Here is a 22,540-nt window from a genome sequence, read left to right on the forward strand (position 1 = left end):
CTCCCCTGGGCCTCCCGGACACCCAATTTTAACTTTCTGCCTTTCTGCCCTCAGACTTTACCCGAGGTTCACAGTGTGGTCTCAGTTTATGGTGTTATAGTTTAACCTGACGACAGCACCACATTTTCTCTTTTCTCTATTAAGTTTTCATCAGTAATATGAACCATGAAAACTGCTACAGAATTAAATAAGTCTGACATTTTTCCACTGCACTATTGCACCACATTTCTTCTTGAAAGTGCAGCAGTTGTGGCAGCTTCACTACATAGTAGGAGTGATGGCTCAATGGTTAGAGCGGCAGACCCTGATGCAGAGTTCTGGCCAGGGGACCAGGGTTCAATTACCGCCTCGGCGGGGTCTCGGGCTCAATTTTCTCGGACCTGTTAATTCTCGCATCGGTGCCTATTCTAATCACAGGCCCCACGCTGCAACTCTGGGCAATAGCTTGCTTAGCCTCCACACCGGCCCCATCAGCGCTAAGGATGCCTGGCTCCACCCTGGGGGTGCCCAGGAGTGGACACTTCAAAGGGAAAGCCAGGAGGGATTCCACAGCGGTATGAGTTTCAGCGCCAGGAAGCCGAATAGGCGACACCGCAAGGTGACCGTCTGGTGACAGTGCGCTCTATAAATACCATGACATTTACATTTACATTTTTCCCATACTTGGACAACTGGCTGGTGAAAACAGTACTATAACTCTCTTCCATGATATGGTCGTTACCATCAACTCCTGAAAGTTCTCGCAGAGCTTGACTTTCATATGGGTGGTGCAGTACTTGACCTACATGAAGGCCTTTCCTTCTCAGAGGATTGTTGAGATTCAAGAAAAGATTCTTATTTTTCAACTCATACACAGATCCTGGTTCTGCAAGTCCTAAGCCAGCTGGGCTTGATGGCCTTGTGCGTACTTTTAGTGCTACTCCCCATATGGCAGATGAGGCCTTCAGTGGCACCCGAGAAAGCAGTGGTGCAGCACTTTTCCAGTCATTTCATCAGTATTTGCATTGGTGGATGATCCACTCCAACACTTTTGGTGGCTTGTCTCTTCAGCCCACCACATGCACAGGGTACCACGGCGATGGACGCCGTCTTGCTTAGCTTGGGTGCACTTTAGGGTGACATGACAGTGCAAGGTCTTTGGTCAACATCAGAGCATAGCCTGCTTATAAATATGCTGGAGCTGCAGGTGGTCTTCCTTGCTATGCAGCAGTTATCCCTTGCATTTCAGGTATCACCATTCAGGTTCTGTCAGATTAACACCACCACTGTCCATTATATTAACAGACATTGTGGTGTGGGGTCAAGGACCATGTGTTGAGAGGTCATTCGCCTGTGACAGTGGGTGTAGTGATGGGGAATTCCCCTTGTAGCAGCTCATCTTGCAGGTTCCCTCCGCATGAGAGCAGGTGTTCTGAGCCTCCTCTTTGAGGACCATCAGTGAGAACTACATTGCAAAGTGATCAACATGATACTCTCCACACTGGGCGTCCTTACATGCAACTTTTTTCCGGGACAGGAAATGTCCTCAGTTTAGAGCCATACACTTTTGTCCAAATTGGGTCCCGGAGAACTGCTTTAGATTCAGTTTTCCACAGGGCTTGAAATACGTCCAAGCACAAGTATAAGAAAGCGAAGCAGAATTCGCCTCACCACTTACTACAAAAGAGAAGGTGCAAGGGTTTCAAGATTTCCTCACTTCCTTGTGGTCACTGGCCAAGGGACCAATTCCTCAGCTAATCCTAATGTGCCAGAGTTTCCTTGGTCATTATCTACTCTGCAACAAATCGAGGCCTTCAAAGAGGCCATTCTGCAAATCTTTAGTGTGCTTCCAGCTCGATCTGGCACACCTTTGGGACTCATGGAAATGCAAAACCTTCCATTTGTATTACCCTGCACCTCTATCCTGTGGGACCCATTACTTGTACCAAACAGACTCCAGTACAGACTTACACTCCAGCCTACACATCTAGACTGGTCCCAGAATGCCATTACTGACTCCATCGATACTGCTTCCCCGAATCCAGTACTGACTCCTGTGGGTGCTGGTTAATGATCCAGTGCTAAAGCCAATATCTGGTCCCAAACCAACATCTGCCTGTGTTCAAGCGTTGTTGCGCTGTCAAATTACAAATGCACAACCACTTATCATGCAGCCTAACTAAACATTGCCTCTACCGCATCACAACTATCGGCAGAGGCTTCATTTTCTTTTTTGTTGCGAGTTTGATCCTGTGCCAAAACAAGGTACACTTTAGGATACTAGTGATGATGGTGAGGGGTGTGACATGCTCTCCCTTAATTATACTGAGCATGCCTCCTCTAAGACCAGAGCTTGGCTCGCCACAACGGCCACCAATGGAAGAAAGTGTCTCGTTTGCTGTCGTGGTTTGCAGGGCAGCTGAAGTACTGGAATTACAGCTGCCCTCCATTAAGACTAAAATTAATGTTCTAACAAATTGTGGAGTCTGGACCAGAAGCATCAGAGCCCATGCTTCCTTTTAACGAAGCCCTCATAAATATTTTGGTACCTATTTGGTCGAAACCATGTTCTTGCCCACCTATTGACAGGTAGCAGGCGTCTTAGGCAATGCCTAATGAGGCAGATGTTCTCACCAAGCACCCTGTTGTGGAGAATCTGATTGTACCAACTACGAGTAAGGTTAATCCTAATTTATTTCTGACCAAATCCCCAGATGGAAACTGATTGATGACTTTGACCAGCCTATGTTTTGTCCTGCCTAGAACTGAGATCCGTAAACACAGTATGTCTGATGGGCTACTATACATATGCCCTTTTGGGACATGGCCAGAGTGATCTTATCAATCACCCAGGAGGACCTCAGGGTCTCTTTGGCTCAGAAGATTTATGACTGGCAGAACATAAAGAAGTACGTCATCTGTACTGTCTTGGATACCTGGGAATCCATTGGCAGGGCCTTGAGTACCAGTTGTGTGCTTTGCATACTGGATTTTGCATTTAATAGATCTTTGGACACAAGGCGGACGTCACTCTGGAATGTTTTAAAGATAGTAAAGCTGAAGCTCATTCCTTAAAACTGCTTACTAATGAGAGGCTGTAGAGACTGTGATGCAGCAGACAGCCCAGTCCTTTCGGGCTGGGGTCTCTTAGTCTACAGAAAGCGCACAAGCCAGCAGGAGCACCAGTTCTCCAACTCCTCTTACCCTGATATAATGGATACTGAACTGCTCTAGTTTGTCCTTCGTGGCTCATGCCCAGCTTGTGCGGGGGTAGGGGGGTATGTAGGATTCAACACTTACCTCCAGGGGGACAATACACGTCTTGAAGATGGGTTTTGATTGTTATTCAAAAGTGCTCTGCCCTTCCTTTTCCCTGCGCGCCCCCCCGTATTTCTTCTGCACCAAACAAATTTTGTGAGAGCATTTGTCCATCCGGGTGCAGGAGGTATGTTTGCCTGTTACCATCCAAGGGTTCCATAGAGTGGGTAGCGGATTTGGAGAAAGGTGACATTATTTCTGCTTCCTCAAAAAGGACACGTGACCCCTGAATTGAAAAAGTTCACATTGGCCTAGATCCTTTCTACTGTTACTGAACTTGATGGTGTCCTTGGACTTGCGAGCCACGGATTTTCATTTATTCATCCTGCAGTCCTTCAGTCATTGCCTGTGGTTTAAGTTCGGCCAGGTGCATGCACTGGTGGCTGCCCATCTTCGGAGGTCAGGAGTTCCTGTATTCCCATCATTCTGTCTGGTAGATACTGTATCTGCAGATTCAGCATTGCCTTCCCAACAATCTGTGCTATGGAGTGGCATCTCTTTAACATCTAGAAAGGTTCCAAATTAGTGATCAGCACACTGTAACCAACAATTATTCATGTTCCACATCTGATATTGTGGAAAGGGAAAGAGACAAACTCGTGTCCACTATAAAAGGTGGCGCTTATACGGTTCGGCACTTTTGGGGCGATATGGAGTTAATGCAAATCCACTGGACATCCCCTATCGGTGGATAGGAGCATGCTACAAATTTCTCCACATCCAATCTTATGCCAGGGGGCTAACTTTATGTAACAAGTCTGCGGTTAGATAGAGCACCCACCAGAAAGAGCATTACGAAAGGTGAGAAACATTTAGTCGTGTTCTCTGTATGCCTTGGAACAATTTCGAGCCTCTGACGCCACCATATCAGTTGGTGCCTATGATGATTGATGAGGTGCTCCTCTGACATAATGGTGGAATTTATTTGCATATTGTGTGCATTTTTTAATAAAACTGCAGATACTTCACAGCCGTAGTACAGTTTTATTGGAGACAGCAAACCACAAACAATAGTGAGTGCCAGGCAGTTTTTTTTGGACCTATTTTGTGTCAAAAGTTATACATAGATCAGCATGTCGGAGCTTTATCGTATGAACATTTGTACAGTGAGACATCTAGGGAACCAGCATCAATTTTATCCCATTGAAACAAGAAACCTGTTGTGCCATGTTAACAGTAAAGTCATTTGTAAGGTCTCCCCCTGTCCATCTTAGCGGGTCAATCTTTGAATTGTGGCCTACTTGTTATGTAATAAAAAAATTCTAAAGCGCACGTACACCAACAGGTCTCTTGGCACTGAGTTAAGAAGTCACCATTTGTGAAGGTCCATGTTTAACTATATGCTTGGGGAAAAGCCATGTTTTCAGTTTTTTCTAAAGCACATGTCTGTTTTTTGTTTTATTGTAATCGGCAAAGAATTCCAAAATTGGCATCCTTGTATGGAAAAACGCAACACCCCCTCCTTTTATGTCTGAATCTGAGGACCACCAATAGATTCATATGCACAGATCTAAGAGTGCACTGCGGGGAGTATCTATGAATCCTTGACGATATGTACTTGGAGCTTATGCTGTGAATAGCTTTAAAAGTGATGCAGCCCATCTTAAACATGGATCGCTGCTCCACCGGGAGCCAGTGAAGCTTCTTCATCAGAGGCCTAACATGGTAGCGCCTAAGTTGTTGGTAGATGATTCTGGCAGCTTGGGTTTGTATCACTTGTAATCAATAGGTTTGGTTGCACGCAAGACCTAAAAAAAATTCTAACTTTCCTAAGTTTCTGTAACTGGAGAAAACAGAAGGGACTGAACTCATCTGGGATCTCATGGAAAGGTCAGCGTCTATTTGAATGCCGAAGCTCTGTCATGCTTTTAGGAATAGGTACAGAGCCTAGCTCCAGAGGCCAATGATCGGGGGTCCAGTGGAAAAGTTTATTATTGGGGATAATAATCTGTTTTCTCAGAGTTGTTTTAATTGGTTTCGGTTCATCCAGTTCCTAATGTACAACATGGTGTTCCTTAGAGGCTGTTTTAGTCAGCTGAGTCATTGATAGTAAAAATCAGCTGCATATCATCTGTATAGTTATAGATTTTTACCTTTATTTGTTGAAGCGTGCGTATTAGGTGACGAATATAGATATTAATAAGATAGGGAGACAGAGAGGCACCCTGCGGTACTCCACAGTTCATGCTAATAATAGAGCTGTGGGGCAGTAGCCAGACAGATTGCCTTCGATCCTTTAGAAGGTATTTCAACCAATATAAGACAGCACCTCTAAGACCTGCTGCAGCAATGCGATCCATCAGGTTGTCATGGTCGATGGTATTGAATGCTGTAGATAGATCCAATAGGATCAAGGCTTGATTGCAGCCCTCATCAGCCTTTCCTTTTAGGTCAACGATAATGGCTAGGATGATGGATTTAGTGGAATGGGAGGGTCCAAAACCTGCCTGTTTGGGTCTAAAAATTGGTTTCTTCTGTGAAGGAGCTTAGATGTTTGACTATATGTGTCTCTAGGAGTTTGGCCAGCTAAGGGAGACTAGATATACGCCTGTAATTATCCAACTTGTAGGGGTTTTACTCCTTTTTTTTATGTATTGGAATGATCACTGCTTCTTCAAAGGGCGACGGCACACTTCCTTGAGTTAGGGATGAGTTTAATAATGAGAGGATAATCTCTGGAAAAGCTGTGAAAATGAGTTTTTGTGTATTGGGGGTGGGCGGCAAACATCTTTGGTATAACCCGGTTTTACTCTGTTAAGTACTTCTATAAGTTGTTGTTTGTTTAAGTAAGGGAAAGTGGCCATTTTATTAGGGTTGTTGGTTTCTGGAACATTTTGCATATCCTTGGGGCTAGAACCTATGGATTCTTGTATTTTCTTAATTTTGTCTAGGAAAAAGAAATTTAGGTTGTTGCATATTTTCTGTGAGGTAGTAATAGGGGGGTTACTGGATCAGGGTTGGATCGATCCCTTACTATGTTGAAGATGTCTTTAGTTTTGTTGTCAGAATTAAAGACTTTGTCAGAGAAAAAAGGTTTTTTAGCCACTAGGATTGCCTTTTTGTAGGCTATCATGCTGCGATGATGTAGCTCTTTGGATTCTGGCTATCAAGATTGAGTTTAGCGATTTTTTTTTTTTTTTAATCAGCGGAAAACCATTTTGATGCTTCATGTCACCTGGTATGAGAAGGTTGAGTCTGTGAAGGGGCATGAATATTAATGGCCTTGAATTGCCAGTTGGAGATTTCTTTCTCAAGATTGTCTATGCTGTCTAACACAATGGGTAACTTGAGGGCCAGGGTGTTACAAAGGGAATTCGAGTCTATGCAATTCTAATTACTGGTCGGACCTTTAAGGTACGTCATGAGTTTGGGCAGATTAATATCACTGGTACGCTGTCCCTCTGCCCTTTCACCCTTAAATTCCTGCGTCTAGTGTCGGGGGAGGTGGGAGGGGAGGCAATGAGATACAGAAAAAGACCATGATAATCTGCCCATCTCTTCTATATTTTGGTGGGTTTCTGCAGACATGCCCTTGCTTTAAATATGGGGATCTCCAGTTCCATGCAGGAGTTAAATCCCTTTTTCCAGACCCCCGGGGGGAGGGGAGGGCACTGCCTTCCAGGCCTTGTTTATGTCTTGTCAGGCTTTTTTAACACCCAATGTTTTCACATTGGGTAGTTTGGTTCACAGCTGATTCAGCATTATGCCACATGGTGAGACAGAAGAGCGGTTGTTGGGGAAGAAGCTTCCAGATCCAGTCTGGTATCTCGAAGATATTCATAAGGAGAGAAATCTGAAATGAAATTATGTCTGTACCAGAAATAATATTGTTATAGTAAGGTACCATTCAAAATAACATAAACAAGGTTAGGATAGAAGTTTTAAATTACTATTACAACTAAGCCAAATGCTGATGCCAAGGGACTGTCACATTTGCTTGTGTGTGCCACACTTGAGCCTTCCTATAATGTTCTCTTCTGTTTCCCTCCTAGTACCGGCACAGTGCTCCTCAGTATGTTGGACCTCCACAACAGTATCCTGTACAACCACCAGGCCCGAGCCCATTCTATCCAAGTCCAGGGGAATTTGCTAGTGCCTATGGTAAGAAAAGTCTCAGGGAAAATATACTTTACTTTATTCTTTCCCGTGCCGAGGACAAAATCCATTTGTGTAGTAAATAAATTGTCTTTGTTCAAGGTTTGAAATAGCAGCATATCAAACTCAGCCTCCACAAAAGAGGAGGGAAATAAGCTGAATCTCATAGTTGTGAGAAAGCACTTATCAGAAAGACTATCTTTCTAAATGTATTTACTGTGTGAAATTTATAATAAGACTTATTCACATCTAGTTTAAAAATAATTTTAAATTGCCCATTGTGTGTCAGTTCTTATTGCAAGCAGCCTACCATCACCTTTTGCGTGTTTCATTTACCCCAGTAAGTGGCATGGGTATGCCAAGATGTGATTCCATGTTCACTGTCTCACTAGAACCAAGCTGTGCCAGTTCTGAGTTGCTTTTGTTACAGTTCAGGTAGGACCTGGCTTGGCAGTTCGAGCTTGACTGCTTCCATTAGGAGCAGGGTCAAGACTGATTTGCATATGGCCGGGTCCACACTGAGGTGGCATGGTGAGCAAAAAAAAAGCAATGGGTTGGAGTGCTACCCTGAGCTATTGCCAGTGGTTGCTTATTGCAAGCAGCCTCCCATCACCTTTTGTGTGTTTCAAGTGGAGCCATACCTCGTTCCACCATTTTATAACTGACCGTTTTGGTTCATCTTAAAAGGTAGTCCAAATAGGGCACATGCAGGTGGGATATCTGAGCTACTGGGTCATATAATTGACGTTAATTAGTGCCATTTCACTAATAGATGTTGGCCCAAACTCCATTCTTATTTCAGCATTGGAACGTTTTCTTTGAGTACTATTTTTTACGTCATCTTCTATTTTGTCCAAGTTAGTATTTGATTACAAGTACCATATTAGATCTGCCTATATTTGAGCTTGTCTTATTTTTACATTAGGAGCATTTTGAAAAGTTAACTTACAGGGACCGCCAAAATAAGCATTACAGCGTTTTAGCCACAAGGCAGTGGTTTCACCTGATTATTCATTGCTGGTAATTTTCCAGAATGTACTTATTCCAAGATACCAATATGTAATAACCATTTGTGTTATATTGCCTTTAATTTTCAAGGTTCTTTTGCCACATTTGGCTTGCCAAAAACGATGGCCATTACTCTGTAATGCATAATCACAGTAACTTTCCAAAGGTATAAACCCCACTGGAGACCCTAACTAGCTTGATTCGTCAGAATTTTGTCCTACACATTTTACTTATTTTACTGAGCATGGATGTTTTCCTGACTTAGTCTAGTCACAAACAAATGCTTCTTGTTGAAAATGCTGGCCAAATTCCACAACTTATTTTAAGGAGAGGATCCACCCAGCTGGAAGCAAGCTAGGGTGAAGGCTCTTCTTAAAAAACCAGTCCTTGATCCCGCAGATTTGGGAAACTTCCGCCCAATATCATTATTACCTGGGCTTAGCAAAATCGCGGAGAGAGCGGTTAACCAGCAGCTTTCCTCCTTTTTGGAAAATAACATGCTGCTGCGCAACTCACAAACAGGCTTCCGCCCGGGTCAGGGGACTGAATCCGCCCTGTTAGCGGTGGCGGAAGAGGCAAGATGCATTTTAGATTCAGGGGGATCTGCAGTTGCGATCCTCCTGGATCTTAGTGCAGCTTTTGACACGGTGGACCATGGTATCCTAATCCAGCGACTTGCCGGATTGGGAATTTCTGGCATGGTGTTACAATGGCTGTCACCCTTTCTGAGCTGTCGATCCTTACAGATCTGCGAAGGCAGTGCAACCTCGAAATCCATCCCTCTCCAGTGTGGAGTACCTCAGGGCTCTTCATTGAGCCCTACCCTTTTCAACGTTTATATGTCCCCACTGGAGGAGGTGGTTAATCCTTTTGGGATAAAAATAGGCACCTACGCTGACGACACCCAACTAGTCTTCTCGTTATCCCAACAAGAGAGTTGCTTTGAAAATCTTTCTGCCTGCCTCTCGGGAATTTATGCCTGGATGTCCAGCTCTCGGCTCAAATTAAATGGAGCCAAAACAGAGATCATGCTCCTGGGCCACCAACTAACAGCGCTGCCCAAGTCCATCTGGCCTCCCTGCCTGGGTGATGCTCCCGCCCCTAAAGATGAAATCAAAAGTTTAGGGGTTTGGTTTGAGCGGGACCTTACCTTTAAGACCCAAGCAAAGAATACAGCAGGCATATGCTACAGGTTGCTTCGGTCTGTTCGAAAGGTCCTTCCACCTCTGCCTTTCCAGTCCAGGAAGCTGTTAGTCCAAGGTCTAATAATATCGAGACTGGACTACAGCAATGCCTTGTTTCTGACGGCACACGAAGCAACCATCAACACCCTCCAGCGTGTCCAGAACTCGGCAGCTAGGCTGCTTACTGGCTCTTCGTTAAGAACTTCGGCTAAGCCAGCATTAAGATCTCTTCACTGGCTCCCGGCAAATGTCAGCTGTTTCCAACACTATAACAAATCAAGTCTATGTAGTGAGTATCAACCCCTCTTTCCAAGATACAATATAACATGGAAAGGTTTTAGAACCAAGCCTAATTAATGCTAAGGCATTTATCTAGTCTAGGTGCCTACTTACAGCAAATAAGACCTGTGTCACCTTGCAAGCTTTACTTACCAGTCAAGGTGGTAAATAATGTTTTAAGTGCTTGAGTGCTATTTTAGTCTAATGGGACTCTGTTAGACATTGTCCAATAAAGCTCGATCTTTCTATACTAAGGACGAAAAGCGGCAACTGGACGACTGATCACCTAAACTGTGGCCCCTTGGGGGCCTTACAGACTTGCCTATCAACGTTCAATTTAAAAAAAAATTTTTTTTAATTTCTTTATTGGATTTTTTCCCATTTTATGCAAGAAGAACAGAACACATATGACAACATCAGAAAAAAACAAAGCTCAGGCAAAACAAGGGAAAAGAAAAAAGCAAAACAAAGAAAAGATGAAGAAAAAAAAGGCAACACAGAGCAGAAAAAAAATGTCAATTCAACATAGGGGACATAGGTCAGTTACGTCCAATCGAAGAGTTAACAATATAACCTTTTACATTGTCAACAACCAATGCAAAAGGGAGATAGCAGGGAAACAAGCATGACAGTTGAATACTTATTACAACCCAAGAAGAACGATGGCTTAATCCAGTTCCCCTTGGATCCACCGCCGAACCGGTGCCCAGATCTTCATGCCTAAAGTTCTCTTTTTTCGGCCCTTCGTTCTATATATAGCCACTTCTATATTGTATGTAGCTAAAAGACGATCCCTCCAGGTTTCAAAGGAAGGGGGAACTGGGTTAATCCACTCATGCCCGTAACAATGCCATACATATAAATAATAGACTTTTCTCCCCCTCTGCTAATGCATCAGTTATAACCCCAATGAAAATTAACTCCCCAGTCAAATTGACTGATGAGCCAAATAATACTGCCAGAAATGTCTGGATTGTGGAAAGAAATAGAGATAGTCGGGGGCAGAGAAAAACATGTGTAATTCATCAGCTGCAAACAACCCGCATCTGCTACATGATATTCCTGCAGTTGTCCCCCATTTAAAATTTTTTAAAGCCGTATAATATAGGTCAAATATGGCCATATAATGCTGTGAGCGTGATCTGCCAGTAATCAAGATGCTATTCGATAATACAATGGATTCCTCTAGCTGTATGACATCAGTACCCAGCTTTTCAGCCCATCTCCTTTGATAAACATCTATATCGTCTGAGCATTAGGAAATGAATAAATAATAATAATGTCCAAGCGAACTTTTTACAAACATGCTATCAATGAGCGGAATCCTCCGCAGGACAGAACGCTGCTGAGGCTTTAAAATATTAAAGAAACTATGGATCTGTAGATACTTAAAATAATCATTCCTCATTAACTTATATTTATCTAGGAGATCTGCGAAAGGAATCAACCAATCATTCTGCCACAGATCGCCCACATACTGAATTCCGCAGTTACGCCATCTAGTCATTACATGATCTTGAAAAGCTGGAGGAAGAATACGTGGAGCTGAGAGGTGTATACAGTAAAATTCTCTGAATCCCTAGTTGGCGCTTAATTATTCTCCATACACCGTATGCTGCTTTCAAGATCTTAAAGCGAGTTTTTTAAAAATAGCTAGGCTCTGTATTTTTAACCAGACAACCATGACATTCTTCACCCGGTGCAAATGTGTATGTTGATGGTGAATGGCTGACTGGAATCCGTGCTTTGACACCAATTATCAATGGACTAATGACATGTATTACAGCTGCAAGATAGTAGTACAGAAAATGCGGGACACCCCAACCTCCCCTAGCCTTGGAAAGTATCATCTTCTTGAATGACCTGCGCTGACGTTTATACCCCCCACAGGAATCTAGCTGACATTCTTTCTAATTGTTTAAAACCGCTAGGGGGAAATTCGAGCAGGATTGCTCGAAACATATATAAAAATTTAGGGAGTATAATCATTTTTAGGACATTATTCCGGCCATATAAGGAAAGATGCAGATGCTCAATTCGCTCAAGCGAGGAGTTGGCTTTTTTTAGAACAGCATTAAGATTTAGCTCTGGAATAGCAGACACTGGAGTTGTAATTTGAATACCAAGATATGTTGCCACAGGTACTATTTTAATCTGTGCTGGCGGATTCTGACCTACAAATAGAACTTGTGTTTTTGAAATGTTCAATTTATAACCAGAGAAGGCACCAAATTGATTAGCTAAATCCTCAGTTCTTGGAAAAGCCCTCTGGATATCTGTTGTAGTCACTACTATGTCATCCGCATACGCGAGAGCTCTATAGTTAGTGCGCGCAACTTGTACAGGTGGAATATCCTCAGCTTGGTTCAATTTATTTAAAAAAATATCAATGTACAAAGCAAACAAAAGTGGTGAAGACGGGCAACCCTGTTGGGTACCACGTGAAATAGAAAAGGGAACAGATTTTTTCCCTGCAATTTTAATACATGCCACTGGAGAGGTATACAAGGCTTTCACAGCTGAGATTAACTGAGGGCCAAAACCTTTCAAAGACAATAGATCCCAGAGATACGGCCAGGCTACCCTGTCGAATGCCTTCTCGGCATCCAACAGGGTAATACCAAGTGCTGTCTTAGTCTCTTGAGCCCAGTCCATTAAATCGATCACTCGCCGTACATGATCAGTAGTATCCCGCTTAGGGATAAACCCGTGTTTCCAGTGTGAGACAATTGATGTAATTATACCGGAGATTTGAGAAGCTATTATTTTCGACTAAATTTTGCTGTCGGCGTTTATTAAAGAAATAGGCCTGTAAGAGGCTGGCTGCAGAGGAGACTTATCTTTTTTGAAGGAAGGCCATGATGGTCGATTGCCGCCAAGATACTGGTGCCATCCCTTTCTGAGCTTCCAAAAAGGTTGAAAGAAGATCTTGTTTTAACAAGTGGCGGAATACCCTATAAAACTCATGCGGTATACCGTCCGGCCCCATAGCCTTACCAGTCGCAAGAGAGAGAATGGCCAAGTCTATTTCTGCCCATGTGATATCTGAATCTAACACTGCAGCTTGTGCAGGAGTCAATTTAGACATATTTCCAGAGCCACACAAATTCAAAATACAGTCAGATGAATAATTTAACACTTCCTCTTGATACAATTTACTGTAAAAAACTCGGAAAACCTCTAGAATTTCATCTGGTTGATGATGAATTTGACCCGCCTCATCCTGAATATTGTTGAAAAAGTTGAAAGCTTCTTTTTGCCTGATCTTTATCAGCAAGAATACGTCCCGAATTTTCCCCAACTTCGTACACCTGTGCTCGAGAGACTGCAACCTGTTCTGCTAAATTTGTAGCAAAAATCATATATAATCTAGATTTATGTATTGAGAGCCTATATTTAATGTGTTTGGTAGCTAGCGAAGAATTAATGGCTGTTACTAGCTTAGTTTCCCATTCCCAGACTTCATTGTAATAAGAAGCGAGTTTATCCCGAGATGTTCTTTGCTTGTTAATAGAATAAGATAACGTCTCCCCACGTATCGCACCTTTCATAGTATCCCATACCATTTGAGTTGAGGCAGAGCCGCGATTGAACTCCAAGAATTCCTTTAGCCATTTACTCATATGCTCAATATATAATGGGTCTGCCAACATCTTACGCTCAAACGTCCACGAGCTCCCATTGGCGAAACGCCCAAATCTGATTTAATCTCTATCACAATGGGATTATGGTCTGAGATTATTTTGGGAAATGTCTCATACCTAATATCGCTAATAAGACGGGAAGTAACAAAGAAATAGTCCAAACGGACGGATTTCTGATGAGGGGATTAGAAAAATGTATAACCTGGCACGGAGGAATTTTTAGCGAACCCAACGTCACATAATCCGAATTCCTTTACTAGGCCTCTAATTGCTTTAAAGCTCTTTTTTTTAACCCAGCGTATGTCTGCTTGCTCCTGATATCAAAGTTTCCCCCGAGATGAATATTAAAATCTCCACATAGAATTAAGGGAGCAGGCCAGCCAGCTAGCTCTATACTAAGAATGTTTATCGTATCTGGGTCATCCAGATTTGGGCCATAGATTGAACAGAGACTCCAGAGCTTGCCCTCTATAGAAATCTCACAAATTACCCACCTTCCGTACTGATCCGCTTACTATGCTTACAGGCCCCTAAACCTCTTCATCAGAATTGCAACTCCCCGTGTGGTAGTCCCTTGACGAGTACACCCTACTACTTGCATACCAAGATCATTAAGCCAGTGTCTATTGTTCCATATCAGGTGTGTTTCCTGTAGGCATAGTAGATCTATCCTCATACTCAGGATTATTTGAGAACATATCCCTCTTTTTTTCCTATTATTAAGCCCACAGATATTCCAAGAGCAAAACCTTAGTTTACCCATATTGATATTTTAATTGAATAGTGAATGATAAAACAAAAACAGCAGCTCTAATTCTGTTGACCTGTGCCACCCTTATATCAAATTTCCCAATCACATTGCATCCCATGCATATCAAACAGTAAACGGTTCTGTCCTTACTTGCTCCACCACCCAAACACCCCAACCCCCCTCTGGTGCCCCCCTCCCCCCACCCAGAAACCCACCCAAAAAAGGCTCAGGGACAAAATAGTCCATGCTAATGATGGCCAGAGAAGCATAGTGCAGCTCGCCATCCTCTTCCCATCTACTTCAATATACCACCCCATACCCTACACATACTCAACCAACAAAGAGATCGTCAGAGAGCAGGCAAAAAAGGAAAAGAAAAGGAGAAAAAGAAAAAGACTGAAAAAATGATATAGCCAACTGCATACCATTGCATACATTTTTTAGGTTTCAGTTAATACATTTTCAATGTAGGGTGAGATTAAATAGACGCTAATAGTTCCTTCGCCGCGCTCTCCGATGTTAGAAAATGTGTTTTCTCCTTATGAATTATTTTCAATTTTGAAGGGTTTAAGAGAAAAACCTGAGCTACTTTAGCTTGGAAAGATGGGATAAGTTGACGGAACTGCCAGCGCTGTTGGACTGTGGCATGGCAGTAGTCCGGGCAGACAAAGAACTCCTCCCCTTTCGTTTACGGTCAGGTCTGGCCAAATTGTATAGATCCTCACGAGCGAGGAAGTTGTTTAGGCAGATTAATATGGCTCTTGGCTTGGTGTTAGAAGAGCCCCTAAAATTCTTTTGTTGGAAGGGGAACCTATGCGCTCGTTGGATCTCCATGTCCCACTGCCACTGGGTGAGTTCCGGAAAGGCTTGCCTAAAGAGCTCGATGACAAACTGCCTGACATTAGAGCCCTCGCTCCCTTCTGGAATACCCAAAATATGGAGGTTATTCCGCCTGGATCTAGTTTCTAAGTCCACCAACTTCCAGTTAACATCTTCCTGAACTGTTTCCAAAGAAGAGAGCTGTGAACTTTGTTGTGTTAATAAATCTTCAATGGCCGATATCCTCCCTTCTGCCTCTATAACTCTTGTAGACATTTCATTGCAAGTTTTTACCACTCGCCTCCCATTATTTTGAAGCCTTCGTACTGCTCCTTGCGTGCGTAAGTTTTCCGCTTTTGTTTCCTCACGGTGCTGGAGCATAACCTGATAGTGTTCAAGGTGATTTCTGGTACATAAGACTGACCCCCCAAGGTTGCTTCATCAGAACTGTTTAAAGTGGGAGAGCCTTGACTGTCTGTGTCATTGGGATTTGTAAGGATGGACCTGTCGGAAACTAACGGTACCTTGCGAACTGTATTTTCTTCCATTCCCCAATCCATTCTAGCAGAAGGCTATGTTCGAATCAGCGCACTCTCTACACTTACTGAGTTCGCCCCATCCTCTAAATGTACAGAACTAGTTAAGCTAGTGACACTCAGGTCGTCTCTCCATTCATCATCACCTTCACACTCCAGGCTTTCTGACTCCAAGGCATTAGAAAGGTCCGACATCGAGTAAAAATTACCAGCTGAATCAATTGACTCTGTGTCCCCCATTACTTCCAATAAATCGTAGTTTACAATAGGAGCAGAAGCAGAGCCTGGTAAATTAGTTATTTTTGTTGGTTTTAGAAGGCTGGTAGCACTGGGGGGGAAGAGCTGCTGAATCCTGTCCTGTTTCAGCCCCAGGTAATAATATAATGCCAGGTAGTTGCGTTAAACCATGCACCTTAGCTTTGAGGATTTCAGCATAATTTCCATTATCCTTGGTAATAGTTGTAATAGCCACGTTAGAAACAGCAATCACAGGAGAGCTCATGCCAGTACATTGCCCTTCATTGGTAACATTTACATTCTTTTTTTTTAAACATACCGGGGATTTCCGGGATAGCTCCAGTCCTACTACTCACAGCATTCACTGTTGTTGAAGATGCAGAGGCTAAATGTGCACTGATGCCAAGTTCAGTAACCTGAGTATCAATCTCCCCGTTTGAAGTGACAGTAATACTAGCATCGTGTACTCGTTCCGGAGCTGCATTTTCCTCCATAGCCGCTGTAGCCGCCGTTGCAGCTCGTGTTTTCGGCTTTGACGTAAGAGCTGAGTTAGCGTTCGGGTTTTTCGGGGCCATCCTAACCCTACGGTTTTGACTTTGACTCATCAAGCAGTCCCCGCCACAGTCCGGTAGAGCCGCAGCACCTTGCCAAGACTCATATACAGCCCCAAGCAGTCCACGGCTCCAGGCCAACCATACGAGCCTGTCCGAGGTGGGGGGGGGAGGAACGCCAGACTGCACACAGCTGCCGGCGGTAGCTATGCGGCAGATCCAAGCGCATTCCTCAGAGGAGAGTGAAGCCGTCACCGCCGCAACTTATTTTAGTAACCGCTGCTTACAGGGATCCAGCTTCGGTAGAAAGGCAAAAGAGCGGGTGGGCGAATCGCTGGTAGATGGGAAGCAGGATGGCAGCGAGGTGCAGATCAGCTACTCACTTGCCTCCTCCATCAACGTTCAATTTTAAATGTGCTTTTGGTATTTGCATTGGCGGTACTGCAGGAGAAAATGGCACAGCAGGAGAAAATGAGACTGCATCTCTCGGCCTCACAAAGAGCAGAGGCACTGATCTGATCTCTCGCCTGATGATAGTGACCATCTTTTAGTTACTGAAGCCACTTAAAGTGTTCCCAGTCGAAATTTTAAATAGTGAATAGTGATCTTTTTCCTACCGGGTAGATATCCTCAATACAATCGAAAGGGGCCAGATCTTGTTTAAATGACAAAACAAGTTTTGACAAGGAACCTAAATGGCTAAAGTTTACTTGTTTTTTGTAGTTCCATTATGCCTTCGTTGCCACTTCGAAACTGCCCTACGTGATCGTTTCAGGATGAAGCCAATATTCTTTCAGGCCAATACTGATCAGAACATCTGACAGATGAATAGACCACTGTAGCTTGTGATAATCTTCCTGCTTCATAAGATCTTGTAAAGTGAGTGTATGATGGCAGTTCATCCCTAGACCATGTGCGGAACCAATATTTTAGTGGAGCCAATGTAGTATAATCCTCAATTTTCTCCAGACCTAGATCAGTTCTCAGAGCCAACATTGGCATGCTGCAGCCCTGATATAATAGCCGTCAAATGTAATTATTTTTGGTGGTTTGTAGTTTTGTGGTCTTCTTATGGCCCCAAATCTCAGTGTCGTATAGAAAAGCAGCCCTTGTTTTAAATTTGTAGGCTAACATTGCTGACTTCACTGAGTGAATTGCAGCATGAACTTGCAATGTCAACATCGCTCCAGCTTGCTGGGTCAGAGTGATGGTACTTTTTGATAACTGAGGAGACCACTTAAGTTTGTCATCCAGTCAGATGCCTAAGTAATCGAAGGTGGATACTGGATTCAAGGGTGTTTTGTAAACCCTAAAAGCGGCATAACTTTTGCTTGAGAATCATGTATTTTGTTTTCCCAACGTTAATGGACAATTTCCTTGCTGACGAAAGGACTCAAAACCTTTCAGCAGATGGTGGGTGCATTGATATCTGTTCTGGCCAACAGTATATCGTCGTCCGCAAAAAGTAGGATTGGTATTTGGTCATTGCATAATTTAGGTACATCCAGGTTAAGGTCCTTCAAGGCTGTAAAAATATCATTTATGTAGCAATCGGAGAGGGCTGGTGCTAGAATGCTGCCTGGATTTACACCTCGCTGTGTTGGTATATCTGTTATGTAATCACCTCTGGTGCTGTATCTCATCCTTGAGGTGTTACCATAATTCAGTGCAATTAGGAGCTTTAAGATGTTATCTGGAATACTCATTCCACTTAAGATTTGCCATAATGTGGAATGATCAACGATGTTGAAAGCAGTTTGGAGATCGACAAAGACAAGGTAAAGTGGTGAAGTTTTCAGGCACGTGTATTTAGAGCAAATTACATTCAATCTTAAAACCTGTTCGGTGCTCTGACCCCTCCTAAAGCCTGCTTGATATGGTGATATTGGATCAATTTCTTCCAACCATTAGTGTAGACAGGATAGAAGCAGTTTTCCAAATATTTTACATGCACCATCAAGCAATCAAATCGGCTGGTAGTTAGTTTAATTTAAATTTTGTCTCTCGGACCCTTTTCATGAATAGGCACAAATATTGATTTTCGCCACAGTTGTGGAATGTCTCCTAAGGACTAGCTGTTGTTAAAGCTACGGGTTAAAATCAGTGACCAAAGAGGTAACTAGTTTAGAAAGACATCCGAGGGAATTTTGCCTGGGCCATCTGCTTTGTGCAGTTTTTGTGACTTAATTGCTTGTCTTGCTACCTCTTACTAGAGATGGATAGACTGTAATTGAGGATAAGTGATGTGAGATCGAGTGTTTTGGGCCTTCATAATTGATAGCTGTTAGCTTGGTTTCTAAATTCCTTTTGAGATCTCTACATTGCATTATCCCTGTGGCGCTTTGAGTGCCAACTGTTGTCGTTTGATGATGTGGTGCTGGGGCTATAAACCCATTGGGCAGGGGCTCAACATCTTTTTATACAGAGTGCTGTAGTTGTTGATCCAGAGTTGTGGGCTACTGTTCAGCTCCAGATTCTTTGGGACACCTTCACAAACGCTTCTAATGATTTCCCTGAATTTCTTTGGGTTTCGTGAGGATATTGCGTCCAACAGATATTGCCATAGCTTAAGCAAATAGTACTAATTTTTTTGTTTCAGTATCCCCTCATACTGTTTCCTTTTCTCAAGAAAACGCTGTTCATTACCTTCGCACAGGTGTCGATTCTTTAAGTCCAGAGACAGTTTTTTTTAATATCACAAACTCCTCATCTAAACAGTCCTGGCCTTCCTGAGAAGGATTCACAGAGGCGGGGTTTGTTTTATACTCTCTCTCCAGAGTTGTTTCTGACAGCAGCTCCTCAAACTTGTTTATTTGAGTCTGTTGTTGCTCCACGTTGTTCATGGGTGCATTTAATGTTTGGCTATGTAATATTAACGATTTTGAGCTAGTGACGGAAGTGTCAGAATTTGGGTTGTCATAAATCCTAGTTAAGTTTTTCCTGTTTGAATTAAAGGCACATTTTTGGCCACTTACAATTCGAGTAGGATTTGATGCAAAGGAATTTGGATGTTCCAAAAGCAGGAGCAATGGATCACGATTACTTTCAAGCCTGCTAATTAGTCCCTTGTCGATAATGAGGTGCCATGCTTCCGTGTTTATTGACCTATCGATACTACTTAGTCTGGCACCGGCTCAAAGTGAATTTAGGGAGGTTATCTGATTTGGTTTGGCCATTAAGCGGGCGCAGACCTCCCTTTATTAAAGCTTTGAATATTAATTCAGCTATCTTTGTCCATTTACAATGATCTATGAGTGGTGGAGGTATCTCCCATGCTCGATTTCCGTCAATTAACAATTGATCCATGAGTAGTGCATTCAACCTAGTATTGATGTCTCTGCAAACCATTTTGCGGTCTTTCTAAGCTGGGAAAGACCTCCCAGCATTGTCTCAAATTGTAGTGTTGACGGTTCTTCAAGGCTTATCGTCGAAAAGTGATCCTTAAAAGACACACGGTCAGGTTTAAGTTTTGCACAGTCGCCCGGTGGAAAGTATAGGTTTATAATCTCAAGTGCCCATGCTTTTCTTTTTAAGTGAATAATTTGAATATGTTTGTTGGGTATAGTGTGGATTATTTCAGTATTTGGATTGTTTCAGTATTTACAAGAACAGACGTTCTTATCCAAGTGGTAAGGCTTCCCACTGGTCTTCCTTTTTGTTGTTTAATTGCTAGTAGGTAATATGTTGAGTAACCCTCTGAGCTGATGTTATCTATACACCACGTTTCTTGAAAGCAGCCGATATCTTGTTGGGTTACAAAGGACAGCCAATCTTTATCCTCTACCTTGGATTTTAGACCTGCTATTTTCCATCTCAATATTTTACGGCATTTTTTTCGACCGGTTCCCTGTGGAGTTTATCCTACAGGCATCTACTTTTTTAAATAACCAACACAGATGATGATAGTGGTCTTGATAGTGGCTGAGGAGCTTGATGATATGGGTTCTGGCCAAGTTGTTTACCATACAGAATTATATACCTGTTAGATTGAATAATTTAGGACGTGACTGAGGAGCTTGAAGCCTTTCGCAGCATTTTCTTCTCTATATGAGTAGCCACCCAAGACCAGCGAGAAACTCCCTCTGTGTCTCCAGTTTGTTGGAAACCAACTGTAGGTGAATCCCATGTCCTTGAACAAGGGGACAGTTTCCTGTTCTCATTGCAGCCAACTCTACTCATATCCTAGGTTCTTCAACATTTGAGTAGATTCTCAAGATGCTAGTGTGGGGCAGTACGCTTGGCTTCTTCTGTGAGATGGATATGACTCTGGTTCCTTACAGTTCGCCTGCTGGCACAACAAGGGTGTTTAGCTCTTCACCTCTACTCTCCCTCTTTTAATGTAGAAGCAGGTCTCCTGAGAGCTAATCTGCAGTATCTGTGGCAACCGTGTACAAATGTAGAAATTATTCTAGCTACTTTGAGTGGGTAAAAATGTTTTTTGCCATTCAGTGCTTGCTGAAATATATGTCCCAGATGCCGGCCAATGAGGCTTCCTTATACAACATGACCTGGACTTGCCTGAAGATCTGGGGGCTCATGGTAGAGGTGTCTATACAAATTATTGTTGTCACTGTGAAGCAGAATCCTTGCATACACAAATTGTTTATTGGGGCTGATGGTGAGACTTAAAGCTGACCAGTTCTTTGTAAGCTTGTTGACGCGACAGTGGTCACAGCAAAAAGGGCCATTTCTATGAGCTGGGAAAGCGCACTCTCACCGACAATCAATGGAAAACTGAACTTGGCAAAAGGGCACAGGCACAGTACAAAGTGTGCCAAAGTAACAGATAAAGGGTGCAAAGGTGTTCTAAATAAGTGGAACTCTTTACTGCTGGCACTGGCTACAAAATCTGATGACAAGCAACCATGGATGTAAATGCTGAAGGGTCAATAATGTATTGAAACTAAGCAGGGCTGCCGTACATTTGGCAAAAAGCACTAGTAGCGGAAAGAGGCACTTATTTAAGAAACAAGTAGCAACAGTTCATCTCTTTTTGACCTCAACAATCTAAGGTGAGGACCCCCATGTGATTGAATGTATTTTGTTTTGCCTTTTGTTTAGATTGCTTTTAGGCAAAACGTTCACTTTAGCGCATTGTATTGTAGATGTGGTACAGACAATGTACACTGTCTGCGATTATAAAGATATTTAAAAAAAATGGGTCCCAATTCATTGGTCATAAACCATTTGAGCTAAACTATTGAAACACTTAGTTTTGTATTTGTTTTGTTAGAAACTGGTTTCCTTGGCAGCAAATGTGAATGAATTTTGAAAGCCATCTTAAATTGAAAAGTTTGACCTTCAAACCAGTGTGAATGGGATGAGAAAAACAAGTTCGATATTTTTGAAGCCTTCTTATTTGTGTTTGTTTTGAGTCATAACTTTTCATGATTGATAAAGGAGATGCATATTGTGAGGTTACAAGTGTCCAAAAAGTCATTAGGCTGTTGGCTTGTCTCATTCTTGGTACTGTTAACTTTTAACCATCTGTCTTACATCCAGGAGTCAATACTTTCCAGACAGTGATGGAGAACCGAGGCTTTTCACCGAATACCAGTGGTATGAAGATAAAGTTGTCTATCGTTGGCGTAAGAGTGCACTAAATGATTGTTTTGTGAATGCTAGTAAAACCTGTTCAAGGCAGGAGTTCATCAAATCAGACCAGAAAAAGTTGATCCATGGTAAAAACTCAGATGTTGCATGTGCCTTGTGATTTTGGTTTGCTGTCTCGTTCATATGAAAACATTTCAAGAGCAAAATCAATGTGGTTGTATCCTGAAAGCATGGCCCACGTCACAGCACAACGCTGCCTGCTTACAGATGAAAATCAATCCTGTCCAGCCAATGCTATATTCTCATTGGACCTTGTCAAAATGCCGTGGTTGTCTCCCAGACAAAACAAAAGCAAAGATTATCTAGATTTTAAATTAGCCCTTATATTTGCAGAGAAGCGTGGTAAGGTTTTGGATTCTTTCCTTTAAATAATCCTTCATTGGAAACCTTAATTTGCACATAAAATTATTTTTCTTTGCCCAACAAAGTGAAAACTGCAACATAAAATCAGCGCTACTCTATTGGGAAGGCAAGTAATCTTGAAACGACTCTTGGGCAGAACAAATCTACTGGACAGAGGTCGGAG

The 22,540-nt window shown here is 42.7% G+C and overlaps 1 protein-coding gene across 13 annotated transcripts in view; it reads left to right on the top strand.

The window, feature by feature from the left end:
- The window catches only part of EIF4G3 (eukaryotic translation initiation factor 4 gamma 3), a 1,426,031-nt gene that overhangs the window by 543,887 nt on the left and 859,604 nt on the right, over nucleotides 1–22,540 (top strand). For 11 of the 13 annotated variants that reach the window (XM_078642564.1, XM_078642569.1, XM_078642559.1 and 8 more), the window contains 2 exons: nucleotides 7,290–7,398; nucleotides 21,904–21,960. In XM_078642564.1, coding sequence (XP_078498690.1) covers nucleotides 7,290–7,398; nucleotides 21,904–21,960 — 166 coding nt within the window. The remainder of the gene's footprint in view (nucleotides 1–7,289; nucleotides 7,399–21,903; nucleotides 21,961–22,540) is intronic. The other 2 variants (XM_078642563.1, XM_078642572.1) reach the window with 1 other exon arrangement.

Source organism: Lissotriton helveticus, chromosome 5_1 (genome assembly GCF_964261635.1).
Source record: "Lissotriton helveticus chromosome 5_1, aLisHel1.1, whole genome shotgun sequence".
In the NCBI taxonomy this organism is placed as follows: Eukaryota; Metazoa; Chordata; class Amphibia; order Caudata; family Salamandridae; genus Lissotriton; species Lissotriton helveticus.